The 23,197-nt window shown below is 31.9% G+C and overlaps 2 protein-coding genes across 3 annotated transcripts; one reads left to right on the top strand and one right to left on the bottom strand.

Moving 5' to 3' along the window:
* Positions 1-1,152: 1,152 nt before the first annotated feature.
* On the bottom strand, positions 1,153-11,009 carry LOC114178849. 2 transcript variants are annotated; one of them, XM_028064971.1, is made up of 5 exons: positions 10,803-11,009; positions 4,076-4,139; positions 2,267-2,325; positions 1,760-1,940; positions 1,153-1,618 (listed from the first exon to the last, which is right to left on the bottom strand). In XM_028064971.1, exons 4-5 carry the CDS (start codon positions 1,928-1,930, stop codon positions 1,547-1,549), a joined length of 243 nt encoding a protein of 80 aa, XP_027920772.1. In that variant the 5' UTR covers positions 1,931-1,940; positions 2,267-2,325; positions 4,076-4,139; positions 10,803-11,009; the 3' UTR covers positions 1,153-1,546. The 2 variants fall into 2 exon arrangements, with proteins under 2 accessions (XP_027920772.1, XP_027920771.1); XM_028064970.1 differs by lacking the exon at positions 4,076-4,139 and having other exon boundaries at positions 10,803-10,998.
* A 5,612-nt stretch (positions 11,010-16,621) lies between these two features.
* LOC114176256 (DNA polymerase eta) lies at positions 16,622-23,069 on the top strand. Its single transcript, XM_028061231.1, has 16 exons — positions 16,622-16,736; positions 16,834-16,954; positions 17,175-17,286; positions 17,376-17,546; positions 18,054-18,218; positions 18,356-18,459; positions 18,634-18,753; positions 19,070-19,193; positions 19,448-19,561; positions 19,715-19,930; positions 20,227-20,338; positions 20,430-20,527; positions 21,224-21,293; positions 21,373-21,503; positions 22,432-22,540; positions 22,620-23,069. Exons 1-16 carry the CDS (start codon positions 16,661-16,663, stop codon positions 22,880-22,882), a joined length of 2,106 nt encoding a protein of 701 aa, XP_027917032.1. The 5' UTR covers positions 16,622-16,660; the 3' UTR covers positions 22,883-23,069.
* Positions 23,070-23,197: the final 128 nt, after the last annotated feature.

The raw sequence follows: 23,197 nt of genomic DNA on the forward strand, positions 1-23,197 counted from the left end.
CTTGAACTAGTTTAGAGTGTCAAACATAATTCTTGCTTCATATTCATTTTGAACTAGTTTAGATTGTCAGCCATAATACCAACAACCTGAATGAATTTTACCTTGTGATTTTCACTTTTGAAATACAAAGTGACTTCTTTCTCTCTTCATGTTCTTGGCGTATGTTATAGATAATAGTTTGTAACATAATTCATTCTCACTTTACGAAGCTTGTATATCTTTTTCTCAATAGTCTAAACTCCATTTGGTCGGTTAACAAAAAATTGTTCCTCAAATAACCCATTTACTATACATCCAAATTTATGACTTATGATCAAACTTTTGTGTCTGAAATAAGGTCATAACACAACTTTGTCTCTATTCTCTCTGTTGTGTAGTTGTTTTATCAAGTTATTTTGGCAAAACCATTGCACTAATTTTCTTAAATAGAGTTAACCATCTTGCCTTCATGTGGATGAATGACACGAAACTTCTATTTTCCTATCAAGCAAAGACGCCAAAAATAATTAAAAATAAAGGTGTACAAATGATACTCGTTGATTTTTGCACTTCCGTTACTTTTTTATAATGGTTTTTTGTAGTCACTTGTTACAGCTATTTGTTATATGCCAAGTATGATATCTAATTTCACGAAAATGAAACAAATTGGACACCATATTTTGTGAAGGACACGATAATTACTTCCTATTGAATCACGACAAACCTTCATCTAAACAACCTGCTCTAAGTATCAGATTTTCCATGGTTTAGTCAAATTACAGATAGCCATTATATGATTTTCTAGTTGGTCTTTCATTAAAAGAATTCTTACATTCTCGAATCACAAGATCTTCCACCAACTCCAAACACGAGTTAAGCAGTAGAAGCTCCTGGGTTATCCGAACAGGTTCAAAATCAGAAGAGATAAGATCTTTTTCCACGTGCAGAACTTGATGAGCTTGAGCTGAATTCAAAAATTTTGAATAGAAGCTAGTTTTGTGGTTGATACATATCATCCTCTAAAGCTAATAATACTAACCCTAGCTAATATATTCCAATCTTCATAAATCCGTTTGAATAAAGCAGCAGGTAAGCATTAATGACCACACACCACCATTGAGCAACATAATCCACCATCATCATCAATTGGATTATTAGAGAATGTGCCGCCAATGCTCCAAAACTACTTATATTGATCAACAGCCATCAACACTCAACACTCCACCCAAAAACAATGCAACATAAACAACCTTCATGTTCATCAATTATAAAATAATTTTTTCACAGGCAGTGCCAATATCACATTGTGTGATTGTGTCAAATGATATGCAGAATATTATAGCTTTAATTGATACAGCAAATAAACTACACCGGTATTCTTCAACATTATTCCGCCATCTCTTTCACCTCAGTTGAATGGTTTAAAAAACCAAAAAGTAGAAATTTCATCATCAAGATACTTCAAGAGAGACTACAGTTGGTTAGCTTAGGTTGACAACCAAAGGAGTGCATAAAACACCCCAAGATCCTGAATGATAAAAACAATACATATATGAAAAATCTTGAATTACTTCCTTCCTCGGTTAAGCCTCTGCAGTTGATAATTGATACTTCCCCAAGACTTTCTGTTCTTTTTACTCTGAAAAAACAAAATTGAAGTGATTTTTTTAAGCACTACTTAATTTTAAAGTTAAAAGGTAAAAGCAACTAAAAATGTAAACCTGAAAAAGTTGGATGACAACAAAAGATGCTAGTTTTAATCAAACTATGTCTATGTTACCTGAGAATCCATACAGGCATTTAATAGCTCCTTCTGACGAGCACAGGCTTCCATGTCGCTCTGGTTTGCAGCCATACAATTGAGAAACATTGCCATTTCCTTCATGCAAGGCTTATGAAGTGAACCGAATCTCTTGGGGTTGATAAAAAGCGTACCAACTTTCCGACCCATTATCCTTCAACTTCACATACATCCAGGAAAATGTAAATTTCCTTTCAATTGATACAGATAAATCAACATGTAATAAAAACCCATAATTGAAAACTTTATGTTTATTAAAAAAATAAATCATACATGAACCCTTTTCAAGCAGAATGTATTATATCTAAGAAGAAATAATTGTGATAGTAATAAAAGGAAATTCTTGCGTCCTTCACCAAATAGAAGCCTTCATTTTAATATTATATTGAAGGTATTTCTCTTATGCAACTCAACTTATAGACAATACAAAAACAAAAACATCTTTGTGAAAATCCAATTTTAAATAGAAGCAAGTAAAGAGGTTACCGGACGGACAGAGAAGAGAGGAGGCGCCAATTGAAGAAGAATCTCCAATGAGATTCAGTCTGCAAAAACAGAAATTACGCCGGCGGTTGGTGAGTGTGAGAAAATCAGAGAAGTGAAAGCAAAAGCAATAGAAAATAAAGCGGACATGAAAAAGAAGGGATGGGACTGGGCCATTTTGACATTTTGGGTTCTTTTGAATCAGTTAATTTAGGGCTTGAAAATTTTTAAAAACTGATGTAGTTTCTAAATATGTATAAAATTCAATTAATTTTTAATATCAAAATAGTTTTTAATTTATTGTTAAATTTACTTTTCAAATTATATTTTAATAATAAAATAATCCTAAAATACATAACAGCAGGGAATTATAACAAAGACTTTTACATACTCGGAAACTAAAATAAATATTTCATTCTTTCAAAAATTAAATTGACTCCATCTTATAAATTTAGCCTAGTTTATTTATATTTCAAGCGAAATAAGCAATTTACGAGAAGGAGAACCTATCACAATTTATTATGTCAATTATAATAAATAATTAAAAAAGTCAAAAATATTTCAAAAACTCTATATTAACAACACATCCTCTAACAATCATAGTCGATAATGGTGGTGTGTGTATGCTGGTCATTAATGCTTACCTGCTGCTTTATTCAAACATGATTTAGGAAGATTGGAATATTTTAGCCCGGGTTAGTATTATTAGTTTTACAGAATGATATGCATGAACCACACAGAATGAGCTCCCTGATCAAAGTTTTTGAATTCAGCTCAACATGCACTTGATTTGCCATGACAAACAATGTTTTAATAATAACTTGATAAATTTAACCGTTTCTTTTATTTGACTTTTTTTTAAACATAACCATACTCTTTATACTAAAACTAGCGTAACACAGGCGCTAGGCGCCTGTGTGTATATATTTTTTAAATATACGTGATATTATATTAGTAGGTGATAATATGATAATGTTATTAAGTTAATATATATATATATATATATATATATTAGAATTATATTTATTAAAAATAAAGTGAAATATATCAGAACAGATAAAAGAATAACCATTAATAAATAAAGAAGAAGCAACATCTGATTTTATAAAATTTTTGTAAAAATAACGGTCAATTTTAAAAAATTTAAAAAATTGTTATATTTAAAGGGTAAAATCGGTATTTTGAAAAGTGGACACAAAAAGGGAAATCCCTTTTATTAGTAGGTGATAATATGATAATGTTATTAAGTTAATATATATATATATATATATATATATATATATATATTAGAATTATATTTATTAAAAATAAAGTGAAATATATCAGAACAGATAAAAGAATAACCATTAATAAATAAAGAAGAAGCAACATCTGATTTTATAAAATTTTTGTAAAAATAACGGTCAATTTTAAAAAATTTAAAAAATTGTTATATTTAAAGGGTAAAATCGGTATTTTGAAAAGTGGACACAAAAAGGGAAATCCCTTTTATATATTGTTATAGATATATTGTTATAGATAACTATTTATAATAACAAATTACCTACCAAATAAATAAAACTTATCTACAATAAAATTGTAAAAATTATATATATTTACTTTTATGAGAATATCTGATTTGGCCAGGGGCACATATTTTTTTAACAGAAGTATACATGGTGGTTTTTCTGAGAATATCGAATTTGACCTAGGGATATAAGGCATAATAATCCATTGACTAAATGAGAAATAAAGATACGGTTGATGTGCGGCAACAATGAAGACACGAAGAAAAACAAAAATGAGAAATGAAGATGAGAGTGGAGGAAGTACCAGAGTTTTGGGTGTGAAGAAGAATGCGTTCCAGAAGGTTGAGGATGATGCAGTAAGGGAACACCTTCAATGAAGTTGTAAAGATAACGTTTTTTAGCAATTCATTTATGGCAGCAGTGTTAGTAGTGTCACCTACCACTTGAAGTGACAAATGAAGCGACAGTCGCTGAGGCGCAGGAAGTGGAAACTTTTTATTTTAAATATATATTAAAAAGGAAAAAAATGACAATGAAGGGAAAGGGTCTAAGTCGATTTGGAGGTATGACAAGATATTTTAAGGCTTCAGCTTTGAAAATGCTAAGGTTAGGAACTGTGTGGTGTTAAACCCAAAAGTCAATTGGGTCTTAAATTTAAATGTTGATTGTATATTAAGTTTAAATGTTGATTGTGATGTAAGACTAATGTTGATAGGGTTTTTAAGTACATGGTCATTTAGATGGTCAAGGGGCACGAAACGTGTTAAGCAGTTGCTGAATATAATATGGGTTGTGTTGTAGTAATGATTTGTCATAGATACAAGGACATTTTTATCTAGCCTTAACTTTGAAAAAGCTAAGGCTAGTGGATTGTGTGGTGTTAGGCTCAATGTAGATTGGATTTTAAACCCAGATATCAATTGGGTCTTCAGGAATAAGGCCGTTTAAGACTAAGGATTATGGTCATGTCAATATGGAATGTTACATTTGCATACTGAATTGGAGGGGTTAGAGATTAGTTATTCAGGTGATCGTTTGAGACATAATGAAGGGCCTGAATTAAAAGAGGGATTTATGAATAATGAAAGAGAAAAAGGGAAACAGAAGGTCGGAAAATTAGACATAAATGTGGGTTCTGAGGGACAAAGAAAACAACACACTTGAACGTTCTAGCTAATCGGTTTTTACACTTTTTGGCTAGAACGGTAATAATTTTGTTATTTTTTATTATCAGAAAATAAACAAATACACATGTATTTCTCCTAGTCTTAGTAAAAATATCTAAAGAATATTTTTGCCATGACAATGTCAAACGAGGATTGTGCAACTCCGATGCCAAGAAAGCACTAAGTGGACCCAAGTCCTTGGTCTAAAATTGACTATGAAGGTGACAACTAAGTCAAAGAATGCCACAGAATAGATGCACATACAAAATGGAGAATAAAGTGGAAAAAACCAATTGATTAGCTTCAGAACGAGTCATACTAAACTCAAGCAAAACCAAGCTCAAATGGCTAAACCAAGTACAGGAGATTGCTTCAAGTAATTGGAGACTACAGACAAGACTTAAGTAATTGGAGACTATAAAATGAAGTGGTTGATCCATGTACACTTCATACAACTCACCATGAAGAAAGGCCCTTTTGATGTTGTTCAACGACGAAAAAACCAATGGTGGATCACAACCATGACAAGAAAAAGGGCAAATGATGGTGCTTTTGGCTACAGCAGAAAATGTGTTACCATAATCTTGGCAAAAGAAATTGAGTGTAACCATTAGCTACCGAACGAGATTTGCAATGATCAATTATATAACTAGATAAGACTTGAGTCACTGGAGACTATAAAATGAAGTGGTTGATCCATGTACACTTCTTGCAACTCGTCATGAAGAAAGGCCATTTTGATGTTCAACTGTGAAGAGACTAATGGTGGATGACAACATTGTATAACCAGACAAGACTTGAGTTACTGCAGACTATAAAATGAAGTGGTTGATCCATGTACACTTCTTACAACTCACCATGAAGAAAAGCCCTTTTGATGTTCAACTCTGAAGAGACGGATGACAACCATGAAAAGAAAAAAGGGCAAACAATGGTGATTTTGGCTACAGCCAAAAAAGTGTTACCATAATCTTGGCAAAAAAATTGAGTATAACCATTAGCTACCGAACAAGATTTGAAATGATCAATTGTATCATCAGGTTTGATCTTCATTGTACAGACTAAATGACACCCAACAGTAGTTTTGTTAAGAGGCAAGAAAACGTGCTCCCATGCTGGCACTCAAAGAAGTTAGCATCACCTGTTGCCAAATGTGGTCAACTATGGTTTCACTTGCAAACTTAGAAATAGATACAAAGTCCAAAGAAGATAAGAAAGAAAGTAGGAAGGAGTATGAGTAGTTTCCACCAAGTGGTGGTTTTTGCACTCAGCAACACCACTTTGTTGTGGTGTGTGGGCACATGATATTTGATGAAGAATCCCTTGCAAGTTCAAGAAAGATTGAAATTGGAAAAACAAATATTCTCTTACGTAATCAGTTATTAGAATTTTAATTTTGTAGTCTAAGTGGGTTTCAATTTCAGAAAGATTCTTCATTAGAAAAACCCAAGTACAACAAGAGAAATCATCTATAAAAGTGACAAGTAAAATTATCCTAATGTGAAATAAACACGACTAGGACAACAAATATCATAGGAAACTAAAAGCAAATGCTGATGCAACATGAGCACCACAATTAGTACGAAAATGCTTAGCAATTGATATGACTGACTAAAAATACTTAGTAGAAAAACTAGGAACAAGCAAATGTAATGGTTCATCACCATAGAGTTGTCTTATTTGTATTATTATCATCTATCAATCATGAATAACTAATTAATCAATGATATAAATCATAGCTAAATCTAGGCACACACAAAGTGTTGATTGATAGTTACTATATAAGACCATGATTACCTCACGCTTAATAAACGAAAAGAGCATACATAATCTAGGTTGAGAGAAAAAGACATCACCTGAGCTACATTGCTAAGTAAATTAGGAGGTAGATGGTAGCAAGTGTTTGAACCATGTCACAATCTAAATCACGATGGAAAATGGCTAACTCGAAACAAATATAATGTTTTTTCAAAAAAAAAAAGAGAGTCGTCATCATAGTTTATTTTGAAAAACTATGGAAAATCAATAAAATAAGACAAGTCTATATGAAAAACAGATTTTGAGTCCGGAAGTTAGATACATGGTAGGAAAGGTATTAGCACCTTACAGCACCCACCCGAAGGCAGTCCCTTTAATTAGATATACAAAAATGACGTGGTTTTCAAGACGCTTAATTTTCCCCAAAAACAAAAACAATAAGGAAATAATATAGAAAATAAACAATTTTTTTTATTTTAAAGGGTCCGACAAGGATAATTCTTCACTCCTACGTATCTTTATGCGTCATAGAGAATCAGGGTTACATAGTTATTTTTAAAACCTTTTGCGAAAATATGTTCGCGGAAGCTAGGCTTGAACGAAAGAGAGGGCCAATGTAAACTGGGCTTAAATGGATGAGTGTTTGATATTTTTTAATTTTTGAAAATTTTATATTTTTTAGGATTTTAATAAAATGAAAGGCATCGAGTACTAGGACGATGCGGATAATCACACAAGTACTCAAACTTTTATTATGGGGATGCTAGATAACAAACAGTCATACAAACATTCCAAAAACATATCGTTAAAAATTATTTGGATAAAATAATTGGATACCAGACCATGCGATCGACCATACAAGTATCAGAAAACATTTATCGAGAATGTAGATGACAGACGGTCACACAAACATTCCAAGAATGTATCGTTAAAAATATTTGGATAAAATAATTGGATAGCAGACGATGCGATCAACCATACAGGTATCAAAAAACATTTATCACGGAGGGATGTAGACGATAGACAATCACACAAACATCCCAAAAACTTATCTTTGAAAAATATTTGGATAACAAGATTGGATACCGGACGATGCAGACTGCAGACGATCATATAAGTATCCAACTTTATCGTAATCATCAAATCTTATCAAGATTGAAAATAATATATACTACATTTTAATCAAACAAAGTGCCAACACAAAAGAAATTCCGCAATAGTGCAATTCATTACTCTATACAAGCATCAATCTTAATATCAAACAATAACAATATAAAATTTGATCACCAAACCACACTCCTTGCATCAAATCAGTAAATGAATATCTTGTTATTACGCGACAAGTCTTAGAGTAATAAAATCTTGACTATACAACATTCAAAATAAAAACCCTCATATCAAAATTTATATTTACACTACACTATGATCAAAGCAAATAAATTTCCCAAATTTTGAGACCAACAATTGGTCCTGATCGGAATGTATTCTACTATCACGAAACACTCCCAAACAAATCAAAATAGGATATTATATATCCCAACAGAATACCACACATTAAGAATAAAGCACTCCCACATTATATGAATCAATAGTCTCTAAATTAAGCATTGCAATATCAACCCCAAAGGCCGTTCAAATACACAACCTTAAACAAATTAGAACCCAGATAATCAAACCTCGACAATTAACAATTAATTAATAATACTCAATCGTTCAAACCAATGACATAAACTCCTCCACAATTGGTTTCACATCGACGCTTTGCTACCATTTCACCAACAATGAAACCGAAAGGTCCAAACATCCATCAAGCAGAAAATAAAAGAAGTTTTCCAACTCCAACATTCCAAATCAGCGCATATATCCACATCCCTTTAATTCTCCACACAGTTTGCAAGAAATCAAATATCTTCCACCCCAAAACATAATCAAGTCAATCATTTAACACAGTCAATACCTATGCCATAGTAACAGACAATTCATAATAAGCAAATCGTAATAAACAATTCCATAAGCTGCTGCCACTGACTTAAGTAAATATCAAAACTTAAAACAACCCAAAATGAAGGAAATGAGCACGCTCCAAGAAAACTAAACACAGAAAATTCAACTGCTTGAAGAATATTCAATTACTGGATCAAGCCCGATGCTAACAAACCAAAACAAAAACAGAGTGGTCTACCATTATATTATATTAATCCAAACATTTCATAACTTCATCCACGGATTTTTCTAAAGCAACCATCAATCAATGGAATGAAATCACGGGAACAATAGTCTTAAAAGAAATTAAGCCACTCATTAACATTAAATTAGTACTGATGAAACCTAGCATTTCGTTGCAAACAATTTGAAACATAGTAGGAACTAATATTTAGAGAATCTCTCTAACCGAACAACAAAACCACAAGAACAACCAAAAGAATCAACACCACACTTTCGATTACAAAAAGAAAAAACTGAAATCTCGAGCAAATGCAATTAGCAGAATCAGAAAACAAAACAAAACTCAAGTAGTTCTAACCAGGTATGAAAACAAGAAGACAGTGGCCAAGGACGAGTGTTGGAAGAAGAAATTTCGAACCCTAGCTGCGGCAATGACGAACTCCTTGAATCGCTAACGAGAGAGGATAATCTTCTCTCCTTTTCTTTTTTTAGAGAAGAGAGCCTTTTTAGGGTTCTCCCGTGAGTTTTTTCTCTCCTTCTCGTGGGCCTGGGCCCCTTTCTTTTTTGTGTGCAGAGTTGTGTGTGTGTTAATTAGTGTGTGACGGAGTGCAGCGTGTGTGTGTTTTAATTAGGTGAGTGTCTTTTATGTCAAATTTAACTCTCATTTTCTGCTGCTGTTCAAAAGGTTCAGAACTAACTATTATATATACATCATAGCCAATAAAGGAACTATTCACACCTCAGAGATTGGCTATACATACTTAGGTAGAGTATCAGCAGAAGAAGGGTGAAGTACACCTGATTACTATTGCATTAGCATGGGAAGAAGTGGAGTGAATTTGTTGATACCAAGGACTAGACCACTGCTTTGAGTTGAGAAGCTTTACGTGACTTCGTTTTAGGCGTTGGTGGAGACCATTGAGTAATGGGGAATTAATACCCTTTATGAATACTCATAATATATCAATACCCTTTATAACATTATGCTCATGTTGGAAGTGGTGGTAAAACCCAACCATATAATAAATTAATTTGACGCGTCCTTGAAAGGTAGGGCATTCTGTAGATCTGAGAACTTGAATTTCTCGATTCTGTCTACGTGATCACACATTTTTTCAATAACTGAAGGCCTTAAAGGTCAAAAGAAACGACAAGTTGGGGTTTTGGAGGAAGCCAAAACTGATTTGAATACAATGCTATAAAATGAAGAAGATAATGAGACTAAGTTGGCTGGGTGCGTGCAAACTGGGAGCTTGAATAATGTTTACATAGCCACTAGAAACTTTAGTTCTTTAATAGGAACTTTAGCATTATCATTCTTCTATTATTATAATCATGCTGATTCACCTATCTCTTTGAACCGAGTCCCTGTCTTATCAATATTCAGTATGGATCAGACTTGGTGGAAAATAAAGTAACATGATCGACAAATCTATATATGTTCGGAATATGTAAAGGAATTCAAATATGAAATTAAGGAAGCATTCCATAAGAATCTAAGTTATTTTGTGCATTATAACAACAAGATGCTTGTTCTGTTTCTGCATAGTATTTAATCTATGCATTTTGAAACATGACCTTTAAACGAGTATGCTTCTAAATTTTGTACCACAACAACCATCTTGACCTTGTCTATCTGTTCCACGCTTCTAATTTTCCCTCTGTTGGTCCTCCTCTATAATCAATGTTTTTCAAAACTGGACTTCCTCTCTATCTATTTCTCCTATATCAGGATTATCGAGGAATCGCGATTCAACACCATATTACGTTCCCAAATCCTCGAACCTAATCAACTTTGCATGCAGAATCGTTTTTTAGTGCGACAAAATCGCTCACGAGTTTAGAGTCGATTCAGCAAGCTCGGTTGGACAGTAGAAAAAAAGAAGAAAAAAACGACACTTGATTTGTTTGTTACTAGGTATAGATTTATGCAGAACGCACCTGGTGAACAATTTCGTGGTTCAATGGTTCTTTTTCTGTCCGTTTTGGGTGTTGGTGTTGCTTCTCCTATCCCTCGAACAGACCTGTGGTGTCTTTCTCAGCCACATTCACACTTCACTTCTTCCTGCGATCTCACTGCATAGTACTGCTTTCGGTAATTAAGGTTTTAGTGGTTTCTCTACTCCTCTGGCTATTAGCTATGGGCTATTGCTTCCTACACTCACAATTACTAAATCTACCCACATTATTACCAGTAAAAGACTTAAACACTTTTTCTCATAAATACTACTATTAGCATATTTTATAACGTATTTTTTTCCAACACTTCTTTCGTCATTATCTATTTTTCTGTGAATCTTGGTATTTTTCATTTAACAAATAAATTCCGTTATAACTTTTTTTATTCAAAGTGAAAATATTTTAATTAAAATGACTCGTTTTAATAATGTAAGTATTAGAAAAAAATAAATTGGATTGAAAAATATAGTTAACTAGGAAAATCATGTTAAAGCACGTGGTTGAAGGAAGAAATTAAAGAAAAGGAAGTGGAGGAGAATGGGAGTGTCGAAAAGGAAATACTTAACTGCTGATATCTATAATTAACCATATTTATTTTGTTAAGAGGTGTTCTAAAATATTGTTTTTTAGTTATTTAATATATTTATTTTATTTTATTTATTTTGTAGTCACATGTACATAAAAGTTATTATACTTTTTTATCTATTTATTTTATTTTTAAATTATTTTTTTCAATATAAAAATATATTTCTACACTAATTGTTTTGCTTTTATTTTTATCTTTTTATAATTTATTTTAATTAATCATCAATAAATTATTAAAGAATGATGTTTAAAGTACTAAATTTTTTATAATATTTTTCTTTTTTAATTTAATTTTATAATATATTTTTTTTCATTTTCAATTTTATCTTGTTATAATTTGTATTTAATTGGACATTTAATAAATTATTAAAAAATATTTATTTATAGTATTTATTATTTATAGTGTTTTTTATTTTAATTGTATTTTTTTATAAATTTTGATTACTTTGTCATTTAATAAAATAAAATTTAAATTTTATTTTATTTTATTTTCTTCATAATAATATTATTTTAAACAATTTATATATTTATTAGTATTTATATTGTCATATAAAAAAATTCATGAAATAATTTATAATTGGTTAAAATACCTTTTTTGTCCCAATTTTCGTCAAGTTTTTTCAAATAAGTCCTAATTTTGGTTTTGTGTTCAAATAGGTCCCAATTCTCGTCAATTTTGTTTAATTTAGTCATTTTTTGCTAACATCGTTTAAATCATTAATGGCCATGAACAGTGATTGTCACATGTTACTTCGTGGTTTTTTGAATTTCTTTTATTTTTATTTTTATTTTTAAAATTTTTTTTAAAATTTTTTTAATATTTTTTTTAAATGTACACCAGTAGCATATCACGTGTCACTTCGTGATTTTTTTGAATTTTTTTTTTTTGAATTTTATTTTAAAATTTTTTTAAATGTCCACGTGTCAACCTAATAGCTGCCATGTGTCAAAGTCAATGTTCTATATTCAATTTGGTCCCTATATTTATTATTTTTGTTCAATTAGGTCCCAATTTTTGTTAACATTAACCAATTTGGTCCTTGTCGAAGATGTGACCAAATTTAATTTTTATATCAAAGTTATAATAATATGAATTTTAATATATTATATAAAAATATTTAATAAAAAATTTGAATTTTAATATAAAATTAAATTTGGTTTTAAATTGACGAGGGACCAAATTGGTTAATGTTAACAAAAATTGAGACCTAATTGAACAAAAATAACAAATATAGGAACCAAATTGAATATAGAATTTTGACTTTGACATGTGGCACGTTGACACGTGGACATTTTAAAAAAATTTTAAAAAGAATCAAAAAAACCACGAAGTGACACGTGACACGCTACTGGGTTGACACATGTACATTTAAAAAAAATAAAATTAAAATTAAAAAACTCAAAAAAACCCCAAAGTGACAAGTGGCAGTCATTGTTCATGGCCGTTAATGATTTAAACGGTGTTAGCAAAAAAGAACCCAATTGAACAAAATTGACGAAAATTAGGACCTATTTGAACACAAAACCAAAATTAGGACTTATTTGAAAAAACTTGACGAAGATTGGGACCAAAAAAGTATTTTAACATTTATAATTTTGTGTTACACAAAATTGACAATAAAACGTTACATGTATCTTTTTTACATTAAATTGTAATCTAAATATTCTTGTTCTTGAATGTTTTTTATATTTTTGATACCTTAATGATGAATTATAATTACAATACAACAAAATATAAATTATTAATATTATCTCTTATTATATTAATTTTTAAAATATACAATTTATTCAAAAAACTTAGAGATGGTAATAATTAAGGCTAACTCAACATGGCAATAATCTCAAATAAAAAAAATTAAACATAAAATTAATTATTATTTTTAAAATGAATAATTTAACATTCTATCATACAAAAAATAAATTAACAACATGTGAAAAAAAAAATATAGGCTCGTTATTGAATATAAATTTTTGAGGTAATAAGAATTTGGGAGCGTGAAACGCAAATAACAATGGAGGAAAGGCAATGAAAAATACATTTTCAAAGCAAAAATGTGAGTTTTACATCACAATGAAATACCTTAAACACAAATGGTTGCAAAAAACACAAACTTTAGGAACAACAAACCTCAACGAACACACAAGCTCAACAAAAAAGGCCAAAAAAAAAAACAAGTAGGGAAGAAAGAAACAACACTTATGAGTGTTTGACATTGAATGACAGTGGCAGAGAGTGGAAGTGCTAAAGAACCCGAGTTCAATGACAGAGAGTGGCTTTCCTCAAAAACTCAAGTTTGGCGACAGCGGCAGACAATGGGGGCAATGTTCGATGTGGGGTTTGACGACAATGGTGGAAAAAGGGAAAAAAAAGAGCAAGAATGGTGGAAGAACGACATTCGTAGTGGAGGTAGAGGAGATAACGCAAGTTACAATTGCAACACTTTAGAACGTTATATAAAAACCATCATCTCTCTTTTTAGTTGTGATTGTAAAGATATGCTTAGACTTGTGATTTTTTGTTTGTGTAGGTAGTTCGAGCGTCCTATGAGAAATGAAGCTCTAAGGAGCAACTGAGTTAAATGGTTGTTTAACAAAGGTAAGGGAAACTAGTTTGAAATTTAATTCTTATTAAGGATTAATCAATTGTAATATTTATGGTGATGATTTATGATGAATATAGTAGGTGAGTTTGGTTTATAGTGATAATTGTACATGAAGTAATTGATTGATGCTTGAGTTATGAATTTGTTGTGTGACTTCATTGAGCTATAAATTTTGATTTTATATGGGCATGAGACACTTGATTAATTTGGTTTATGTGTGATGAGGTGTTGAGTGAGAAAATGATGTTGTATGTTGTGTTTTATAACCAGGTTGTGAAGTTGGGAAATAGATATGATGATCATATCAATTGAAGGATTTTTAAATTCAATTGAGACTTTACTTTGATTTAATTTATAAGCTTTCATGTGATTAAATAAGTTTCTACGAATTAGAGACTTTACTTTGATTAAAGGTAATCACTTAAACTAAAATTAGTCAATACTTTACTTTGATTGATTAAGTTTTTTATTTGGTGAGGAGACAAAGGAATAGACATGATTAGGCATCGTAAAATTTGATTGAGATTGTACTTTGGTTGAATTTACTATGGATAATTTAAAAGTTCTTATTGTTAATTGAGACTGTATTTTGGTTAAAAGTAATGGAGACTTTACAAAGATTAATTTTCAAATTTACGACAATAATTAATTTAATAATAATCTTTAGATAACCGATGTTGAATCTATTTTGAAATTAATGGAATTGACTTGTTTTCTTTATTATTATTTTTATTTCTTATTATCTTTTTCTATTTTTTTCTTCCATTGATTTATTATTTTATCATTTAATATTTTATTTAATTGTCTTTATTTTCTTGTACTATTTTTATTTTATTTGACTAACCTTTTTGTATAGTTTTATAAAAACTATTTTGTTAAGAATAAATTCCATGTTTGTTGGTAGATGACTTTGAGTTACTTTACCCTTACTAATTGTTTTGGATACCTTTTTAACAATATTGTAGTTGTTATAAATAAGTAATGTTAATTTGATTGCTTCAACAACAACGTTATCAAAGGTTTGCATAAGGAAAGGTTTGTCTTTGGGTTGATGTAAAGTTTTTTTGGTGCCAACAGGGGCAAATTGCTAAGAATTTTCTTCAAAGGGCAAACTAATGTTGCCAGAGCACGAACAATAAGGTAAGGAAGGGGAAGGCCTCAAGTAGCTGGGAGGGGTATTGGCTATGTTGGTGCTGAAGTGACTAACATAGGTAGTCTCATTCAAATTGTATGTTACATAAATGGTAGTTTTGTTAATGGTTTTGGTTTGGTTTGAAGCAACACACTCCTTTATGTCACATGAATGCGTTGATGAATCGGGGTTTCCTGTAAGGGAGTTGGAGCTTGAGCTGGTGGTTTTCATTATGACTTCGGTCAAGCGAAGATTGTTTTGGTGTGTGGCATGTGACTAACCCTTTTGTATAGTTTTTATAAGAACTATTTTGTTAAGAATCAATTCCATGTTCATTAGTAGACGACTTTGGGTTACTTTACCTTTACTAATTGTTTGGGCTACTTTCTTAACAATATTGTGGTTGTTACAAATAATTAGTATTAATCATGCAATCCAAGTCCGACCAAATTAGTCCCATAACACTTACAGAGATTAAAACACATCAAAAACCAATCATACAACACACATGAAGTGAATTTAGCATATCAATTCAGACAACCTTCTCCATTTTCATAAGATAACATCAAAGTAAGTCAATTAGAACCTAATCTCAGTTTAACCTATCATATTTCATCATACAACTCGATCACGCAGGCAAAATGCGTACCGTCATACAATCAACAATTTCAATATATTTACAACTTAAAAACAATGCAATTAGCTTCCCTTACTTGTGAGACAACTCCAATAACTTAAAGTACCAATTCCCCTTCAAGCTAGCATGATGCTTTATTTATACCTAAGAATAACACAAACACGATCAAAGCAAACCGTTAGGACCACTGATTAGCAGAGACTTATAAAGAAAACTAGAACACCACATGCAAGCTAGAACCACTCACATGCACACTAAAGAATCAACAAACCAAGAAAATGATAGAAAACCAACTCACTCTAAACAAGAATTTGATAAGATAAAAGTAGAGAGCTCGCCATGAGGATCACTTTAGTGGTCTCAAATCTTCAAACAAATGAGTAAAAGGTGAAAAATCCTATAAAAAAAAAGAGAGTTATTTTATAGAGATGTTATGTTTTTAAATAATGAAACTTATTTATAAAATCTCTTTTTATATTTTAACTTTTTAATATTAAAATAATCTAGTCTTATAATTTTATACACACTATCAACTCTTAAAAATGCAATTTTCTAGACCTTTACATATAATAAAAATTATTTATAAAATAAATAAAAATGATTAATAATATAATTATAAAAATTGTTTATATCTATTTTTATAATTTTTATTATTATTATTATTATAAAAAGAGTAAACACACATGATAACATTTTTTTTTGAATAGTATATGGAAAATAGTTATATTTAAAATATTAAAAATAACTTTAAAATAATTATTTAATTAAAAATTTAAGTACATTGATGATAAATTTTTAAGAAAAGAAAAAAGTAAAAAACGCGCCGAGATAAATACGGAAGAGAAGGGAAAGAGATTTGGAGGGAAAAAAAGTTGTAGAAGCTATGCCGGTAGCGAGGCGAGAGACTTGCGATGCAAGAGTTATTGCTCATGTAGACATGGATTGTTTCTACGTTCAAGGTTCTTTCTTCTCTCGCATTTCTGAAGTGAATCTCCTTTTCCTTCTCTGCAAATATTATGGTGATGATGATGATGATGGTGTTGTTGATTGGTGTAGTGGAACAGAGAAAACAACCAAATTTAAGGGGCTTGCCCACTGCAGTCATACAGTACAATTCCTACAAAGGTGGGGCTCTCATTGCTGTTAGCTATGAGGCTCGCAGATGTGGCGTCAAACGGTAGTTTTGAACCAAACCCTTGATTTTAGACGAAATTCCCAATTTAGTTTGAAATTGGATTCTGTTTCCGGATTACAATCCGGGATTTTTTTTTTTAATTTTGTTAATTCTGGAGATTAAAGTAACAATGAATCACAATTTTCAAATACTAAATTGGCTATGTACTTTTTATTTTATTGTATTAACTGCTTCAATGTTCACCTTACCTGCGTTGTTTTAGTTCAATGCGAGGTGATGAAGCCAAGGAGGCTTGCCCGCAAATTCAACTGGTCCAAGTTCCGGTAGCACGTGGTAAGGCTGATCTCAACTCATATAGGAATGCGGGTTCAGAGGTGCGTGTCATTGGCATTTCAAAGTGATTGTTTACCTTTGGAGTCATTCATTCCCCAGTGTTGGCTGTGCCCAAATTCGAAATTTTCAGGTTGTTTCAGTTCTTTCGCAAAAGGGTCGCTGTGAGAGGGCTTCGATTGATGAAGTATATCTTGACCTAACTCATGCTGCCGAAACCATGCTGATGGAATCATCTCCAGAAAGCATGCAAGACTTTGAGGAGGAAGTTCTGAAGTCTCATGTTTTGGGGCTGGAAATTGAGGTCAGAGGCTATACTTAAATATCATGCCTTTTCTGAGATTGCTTTGTTAATGTTAATATCAAGATACAAAATACATTTTTTTCTTTCTTTTGTTTAGCTTTATGCTCTTTATTTGTCTTAAAAGAAATTGTTTTATTAAGTAGGCAAGTCTTTCAATATTAAATCAAAATTCTGTAAACGCAGTCTATCAGTGCACTGAAAAAAGGTGTTCTCTGGTTCAGAAGTAAAACAGGAGTTGAATCTTAATTTTTATGTGTAAGAAACAATAAAAATTAAATGCAGTAGAACTTGAAACTTCAGTTAGAGTTTACATTTACCTGTTTACTCAAATACCTGTCAAACTTGCTTGTCCAGTTCTGTCCTTTCCATTTATCAGGACCATTGATTATGGCAATATTAACGCTCTCGATTAACTTACCTACCTCATCTTTAATTATTTTTCTAATAAATTAATGGCAGCACAGGCATAAGAGTATATGGCTGTACTGAAACTGGTTTTTTATTCAGGATGGAAGTGATGCCAAAGAAGAGGTTAGGAAGTGGCTTTGTAGAAGTGATGCTAGTTACCAAGATAAGCTATTAGCTTGTGGGGCTCTCATTGTTAGTGACCTCAGGATGCAGGTGCTGAAAGAGACAGAATTCACATGCTCTGCTGGGATTGCTCATAATAAGGTAAAGGCAGTCTTGGTATGCTTATATATCCATATTCATATCCATCTATTATTTGTCCAAAAGTCTGACAACTTTTCTTCCTAAGGATTCTTGATATTTTTATATGGCCGATAACTGGTGTCTGATGCTTTTCTCAGATGCTGGCTAAACTTGCAAGTGCTATGAACAAACCTGCTCAACAAACTGTTGTGCCACACTCATCAGTTGAACGGTTACTTGCGACTTTGCCAATAAAGAAAATGTAATGACATTGTATGTTATCATGTATTTCACTCATAATTAAATCTTATCATGTATGTTATCTTGAATACCATTTTTCATCTTTTTCGTGTAACTCTTCTAACTGTTTTTAAATTTCTTTGATCATTGTCTTTTATATCATAAAGCATGTTGTTGAAGAAAACTTGATTTGTAGGAAACACCTTGGGGGAAAGTTGGGGAGTTCTTTACAGAGTGATCTTGGTGTCAACACCGTTGGAGATCTGCTTCAGTTTTCAGAGGAGAAGTTACAACAGTGGTATGGGATCAATACTGGGTGAGTTTCTGTCTTTTAACATGATGTTATATATATATATATATTATATTATATTATATTATATTATATATATATATATATGTATATATATTATATGTATATATAGATATATAGATGTAGTATGTCATATCTGCTACCAAAATATCATTTGCTAATTTAAATTTTGGGATCTCATATTTAAATAACAATTTTGTGTCATTCTCTAATGGCTTGCATTTTTGATCTGTTTCTTAATTGCTCGTTACTGTCCTTTTGATTGTCTTCATTGCAATCTGTTGGTATTCTATTCGTGATTCTACCTTTTACAGCATTACAGAACTTGGTTGTGGAATATTTCAAGAGGAATCAATGGGGAAGAAGTTGAGGGGCGACTACTTCCCAAGAGCCATGGTTCTGGCAAGACATTTCCTGGGCCTCAGGCTTTGAAGACAATTGATTCTGTAAGAGCTCTCATATGAGCAGTGCTCCTAGCAGTGCACTCAGCAACATTTTATTACTTATGCACGATGAAAACTGCTTGTGCTTTATTTCTTAGTGCCTCCTTGGGCCAGATATTTTTATTGCTCTCATAAATATTGTGCATTTTATTTTGGAGTTTCTGTTGGCTGTCATTTGCTAGTTTGTGATTTATTATTTTTTTGTGTTGTTTCACAACCTTGGACATCTCTTTTTGTGATTGATTTTTTATCTTCAGGTTCAACATTGGCTTAATCAACTGTGTGAAGAGCTGAATGAACGCCTTAATTCTGATCTGGATCAAAACAAACGGATTGCACAGACACTGACACTACATGCTAGAGCATATAAGGTGACTCTTCTGAGACTGGTCTTTACATAATTCTCTTTTACTTGGAAAATTAGTTCATTGTTTACTTTTTCTCATATCTGATTACCAACTTTTCTTTTATCCTCTTCAGTGGTTTTGTTTTATGTATATTTTATTTGAGCTTTTATCTTGCAGACAGGGGATTCAGATTCACTTAGAAAGTTCCCTTCTAAATCTTGTCCTTTAAGATATGGGACTAGAAAGATTCAAGAGGACGCTCTAATTCTTTTTCAAGCTGGGCTGCGTGATTTTTTGGGCTCCTATAGCTCTAAGGTTCATGGAAACGAAAATAGCAACTGGGGAGTGACATCACTTTCTCTTTCTGCGAGTAAAATTGTGTCTATACCATCTGTAAGTTAGATCTGTTCCATTTTCTAAATTTTCCTGATATAGATCACCTTAAAGCATTGAGGAACATCACTAGCATTTGAAATGTAATAACCTGGATTATTAAGTATACTGTTACTACTAGTATTTGGTATTTCTAAGCGATATGTATTTAGTGTTTGGTCTATACTGGTTAACATGAGCCTTGCAGTTTTACATTCCCAATTTAGGTTGGTCCTTAGCAAGTGGTACCATTTATTGTCATATAGTTATCATATAGTGATAATAAAATTGACGTATTAAATGGCATTTGTGTCTAGGGGACACATTCAATTGCTAAATACTTTGGAGGGCAATTTCCATCCAGTTCTTCTACATCAAATCCATCAATAGATGTTGTCATTGATGAAGCTGTACCATCATCACCTTCAGGTTTTGCATCATCTCATTGGTTGCTTAATTATTAAAATACCGATTCTCTTGCATTCACATATAATTTGATGAAGGCTATATGTTTAAGCAGGTAATGAAAATTGTACGGCAATGGTTCCCTATGATTTACAGCTTCAACATCCTCATTACACAGAAATGAAGCATTCTAGTGCATGTTTGGATCCACAGGTATATCAAAGCAAGTATATATCATGGTCAGATTTCATGTAAAGACGTGTAATATTATAACCCATATATAACAATGTCTTTTGAAATTATTCGCAAGAGATATTTACCAGATTATTTGAAGTGGCAAAACTACCGGAGGGGGGTGGGGGGGTTGATTTTGATGGTTTCTAATGGCTAATGTGAGGATGTGGTACAAATATTTTATACCAGTTAGCATATAGACATGTCATGCTTGTATAAATAAACAATTAAAGTATCCAAAAACTCAAGTTTTCATATGAATCATGATAGAGATTTTGCTTATTGGGGCTATTGGGGCTCTATCAGACTTCAATATTAGTTTTCATTTTAATGGGTTTTCTTCATGGGTAAACGTCTTAAAGCAAATGTATGACTTTCAGAGAAATGAGAATTAAGCTTTTACTACTAGATCCATTAAGGATGAGGTGCATTAATGAGGTAGGCTTTCTCACCTATAAAGTTGAGAGCTAAGAGCTCAAAAGCAAACTTGTTTGTAGGCAGGATTATTATATTTGTAAATAAATTCAACTACAAGAGTTTGATCTATATTCTTTTTGACTGTTAATATTCAATGTGCATGTGCATCCTAGTTCAAAACCATGGTTTTTCTTCTCTATATGCAAATGCTTCATGTTCTCAGTAATGATCATGGGGATTTATCCCTTTCCTTTGCAGGATCCGTTGAATCATTTGTCCAGTAAAGCGGAAGGCTTGACTGAAGAATCCTCCTTCATGTCACCCTCAGGTACTGTGGAATACAGGTTTTAGCTCTTCATTCTCCCTTCTATTGGCTCCTTTTGAGATTTGATCATTTTTTATTTCAGGAAGTGAAGACAGAATGACAGACGGTGGGCGAAATAGAGTTTTACCTGCAAAAGATCCTAGTCATGTTTCAAATGTCTCTAGTATGAAAGCAGTAGTAGGGAAGAAAAAGAGAGCAGGAAAGATGCTTCATGTATGCTCTCTGACACTATTTAGCTACTGATTGCATAGTTTTTGTCTTAAATGCAATCATGAACATAAAAAACTTCAAATCAGTTATAATCATGTTAAGCAAGGATCTAGGATACGGAGTTATGTTTTTGGCCAAGAATAGTTATCTTTGTTCCAAATTCTGATCATAACATAGTTCTGTAAACTGGACGAGACTGGTTAAGCTGGTAATTTAGCCAGAAATGAGTTACTTTTCCACAACACCAGTTGCATCATAATTTCTGACCCAATTGCAGTATATGAATTTATTTATTTCAACAACTTGTAAACATTGGTCTGAGACTAGGTGTCAGTGCAGTACTTTTCTACAAAGTCATATGGTTTATAGTTTTCTTTAATACTTTTCTGCTAATTCCAAAACCAAATTATTAAAGAAGACATGAATATACAATTTATATCCAGCTACTACTTGCAACATATCTTTTATATGTCGAACAGAAAAGGACTGATCCACTAGCCAACTTTTGTGATGTCCCAAACAAGCCAAAGGCACTCATTTCACACAGTTTGATGCTAAAATGCACGTGTCTTGTATTTTATAGATGCTGGAATGAATGGATGCTGTGGTGCTTCAGTGGGGAACTTTAATGACATGTCATTACTGGTTTTTACTTGTAAATGGTGGGGATAATGTCTCATGTTGTGCAGTCTGGTTTGACCATAGTTCAGTTTTCATAATCTTAGCTCCCAATCTGCCTGTTCTAATTTTTAATACATACATATATATGTGTGTGTGTGTATTAGTGCAGAAGTCTCAGATATGAAAAGAATTGCTGGCATAATCAATAGAGTTATAAATTCTAATAGCTTATGCATATAAAGATGTGGTGTTTCAGCAATGAATCTATTGCATTTAAGTTTTTACAGTATACGAGTTCTTTTTGTTGCAGGAGAACTGTTCAATTATAAATATCTTTAATAATTACCATAATTCCCGGTCTTCATTGGAGCAGAAGAATGTTTCAAATGCCCACGATGTTAAAATATCATCATCTCTTGGTAATTTTATAATCCCATTCCTTTTATTATATTTGAGTTTCAATCGCTTTTTCTTATGCTAATTTCGTTGATACTGCAGGATCTCAGTCAGCTAATGATAGTTATTCAACTTGTAATGAAGAGATTGATACCAACAAGGATGGATGTAGTGTAGGTGTATCACAAGGGAGGGAAGCTTGGAGTAGTTATAATATTGATGAAATTGACCCCTCTATCATTGATGAATTACCACCAGAAATTCAGCAAGAGTTTCGAACATTGCTTAGGCCACAAAAGCGGCCTAATTTGGCTAAACGAGGTTCTAGTATTAAACACTATTTCTTACCTGACAAAAGTAGATAAATTTTGTTGACTCTGATTTAGTGTACATATTTTGTAATGCTTTATTAGAAATATGTAAGGTAGCTGATTCGGGATTGGCTGTTTGGTTGAGAATTTTTTTATGGAATCAGCACGAGGAACCTTGTAGTTAGGATACTATATGTAAATTTTCTCCAATCAATTCAACCAAAAATTGCTATTTTTTTCATCTTGGGTTGGTTCGAGAGTAAGTGGATTTCTATCTTGTATCGATAGCTATTGTCTAAACAGAGCAAAAGTAAAATAGGTGTTAGATGTCATAAATAATGACTCTTGTTTAAGCTGGGTAAGCTCTGT

The sequence above is a fragment of the Vigna unguiculata genome, chromosome 3, assembly GCF_004118075.2.
Source record: "Vigna unguiculata cultivar IT97K-499-35 chromosome 3, ASM411807v1, whole genome shotgun sequence".
NCBI lineage: Eukaryota > Viridiplantae > Streptophyta > Magnoliopsida > Fabales > Fabaceae > Vigna > Vigna unguiculata.

Bases quoted from the DNA above. Each gene is read 5' to 3' on its own strand.
- LOC114178849 (XM_028064971.1), bottom strand. From the start codon at position 1,930: ATGGGTCGGAAAGTTGGTACGCTTTTTATCAACCCCAAGAGATTCGGT. The intron at 1,619-1,759 runs GTAACATAGACA...TTGTTTTTTCAG, and splicing joins ATGCCTGTATGGATTCTCAG to AGTAAAAAGAACAGAAAGTC.
- LOC114176256 (XM_028061231.1), top strand. From the start codon at position 16,661: ATGCCGGTAGCGAGGCGAGAGACTTGCGATGCAAGAGTTATTGCTCAT. The intron at 16,737-16,833 runs GTTCTTTCTTCT...TGATTGGTGTAG, and splicing joins GGATTGTTTCTACGTTCAAG to TGGAACAGAGAAAACAACCA. The intron at 21,294-21,372 runs GTACTGTGGAAT...TTTTTATTTCAG, and splicing joins CTCCTTCATGTCACCCTCAG to GAAGTGAAGACAGAATGACA.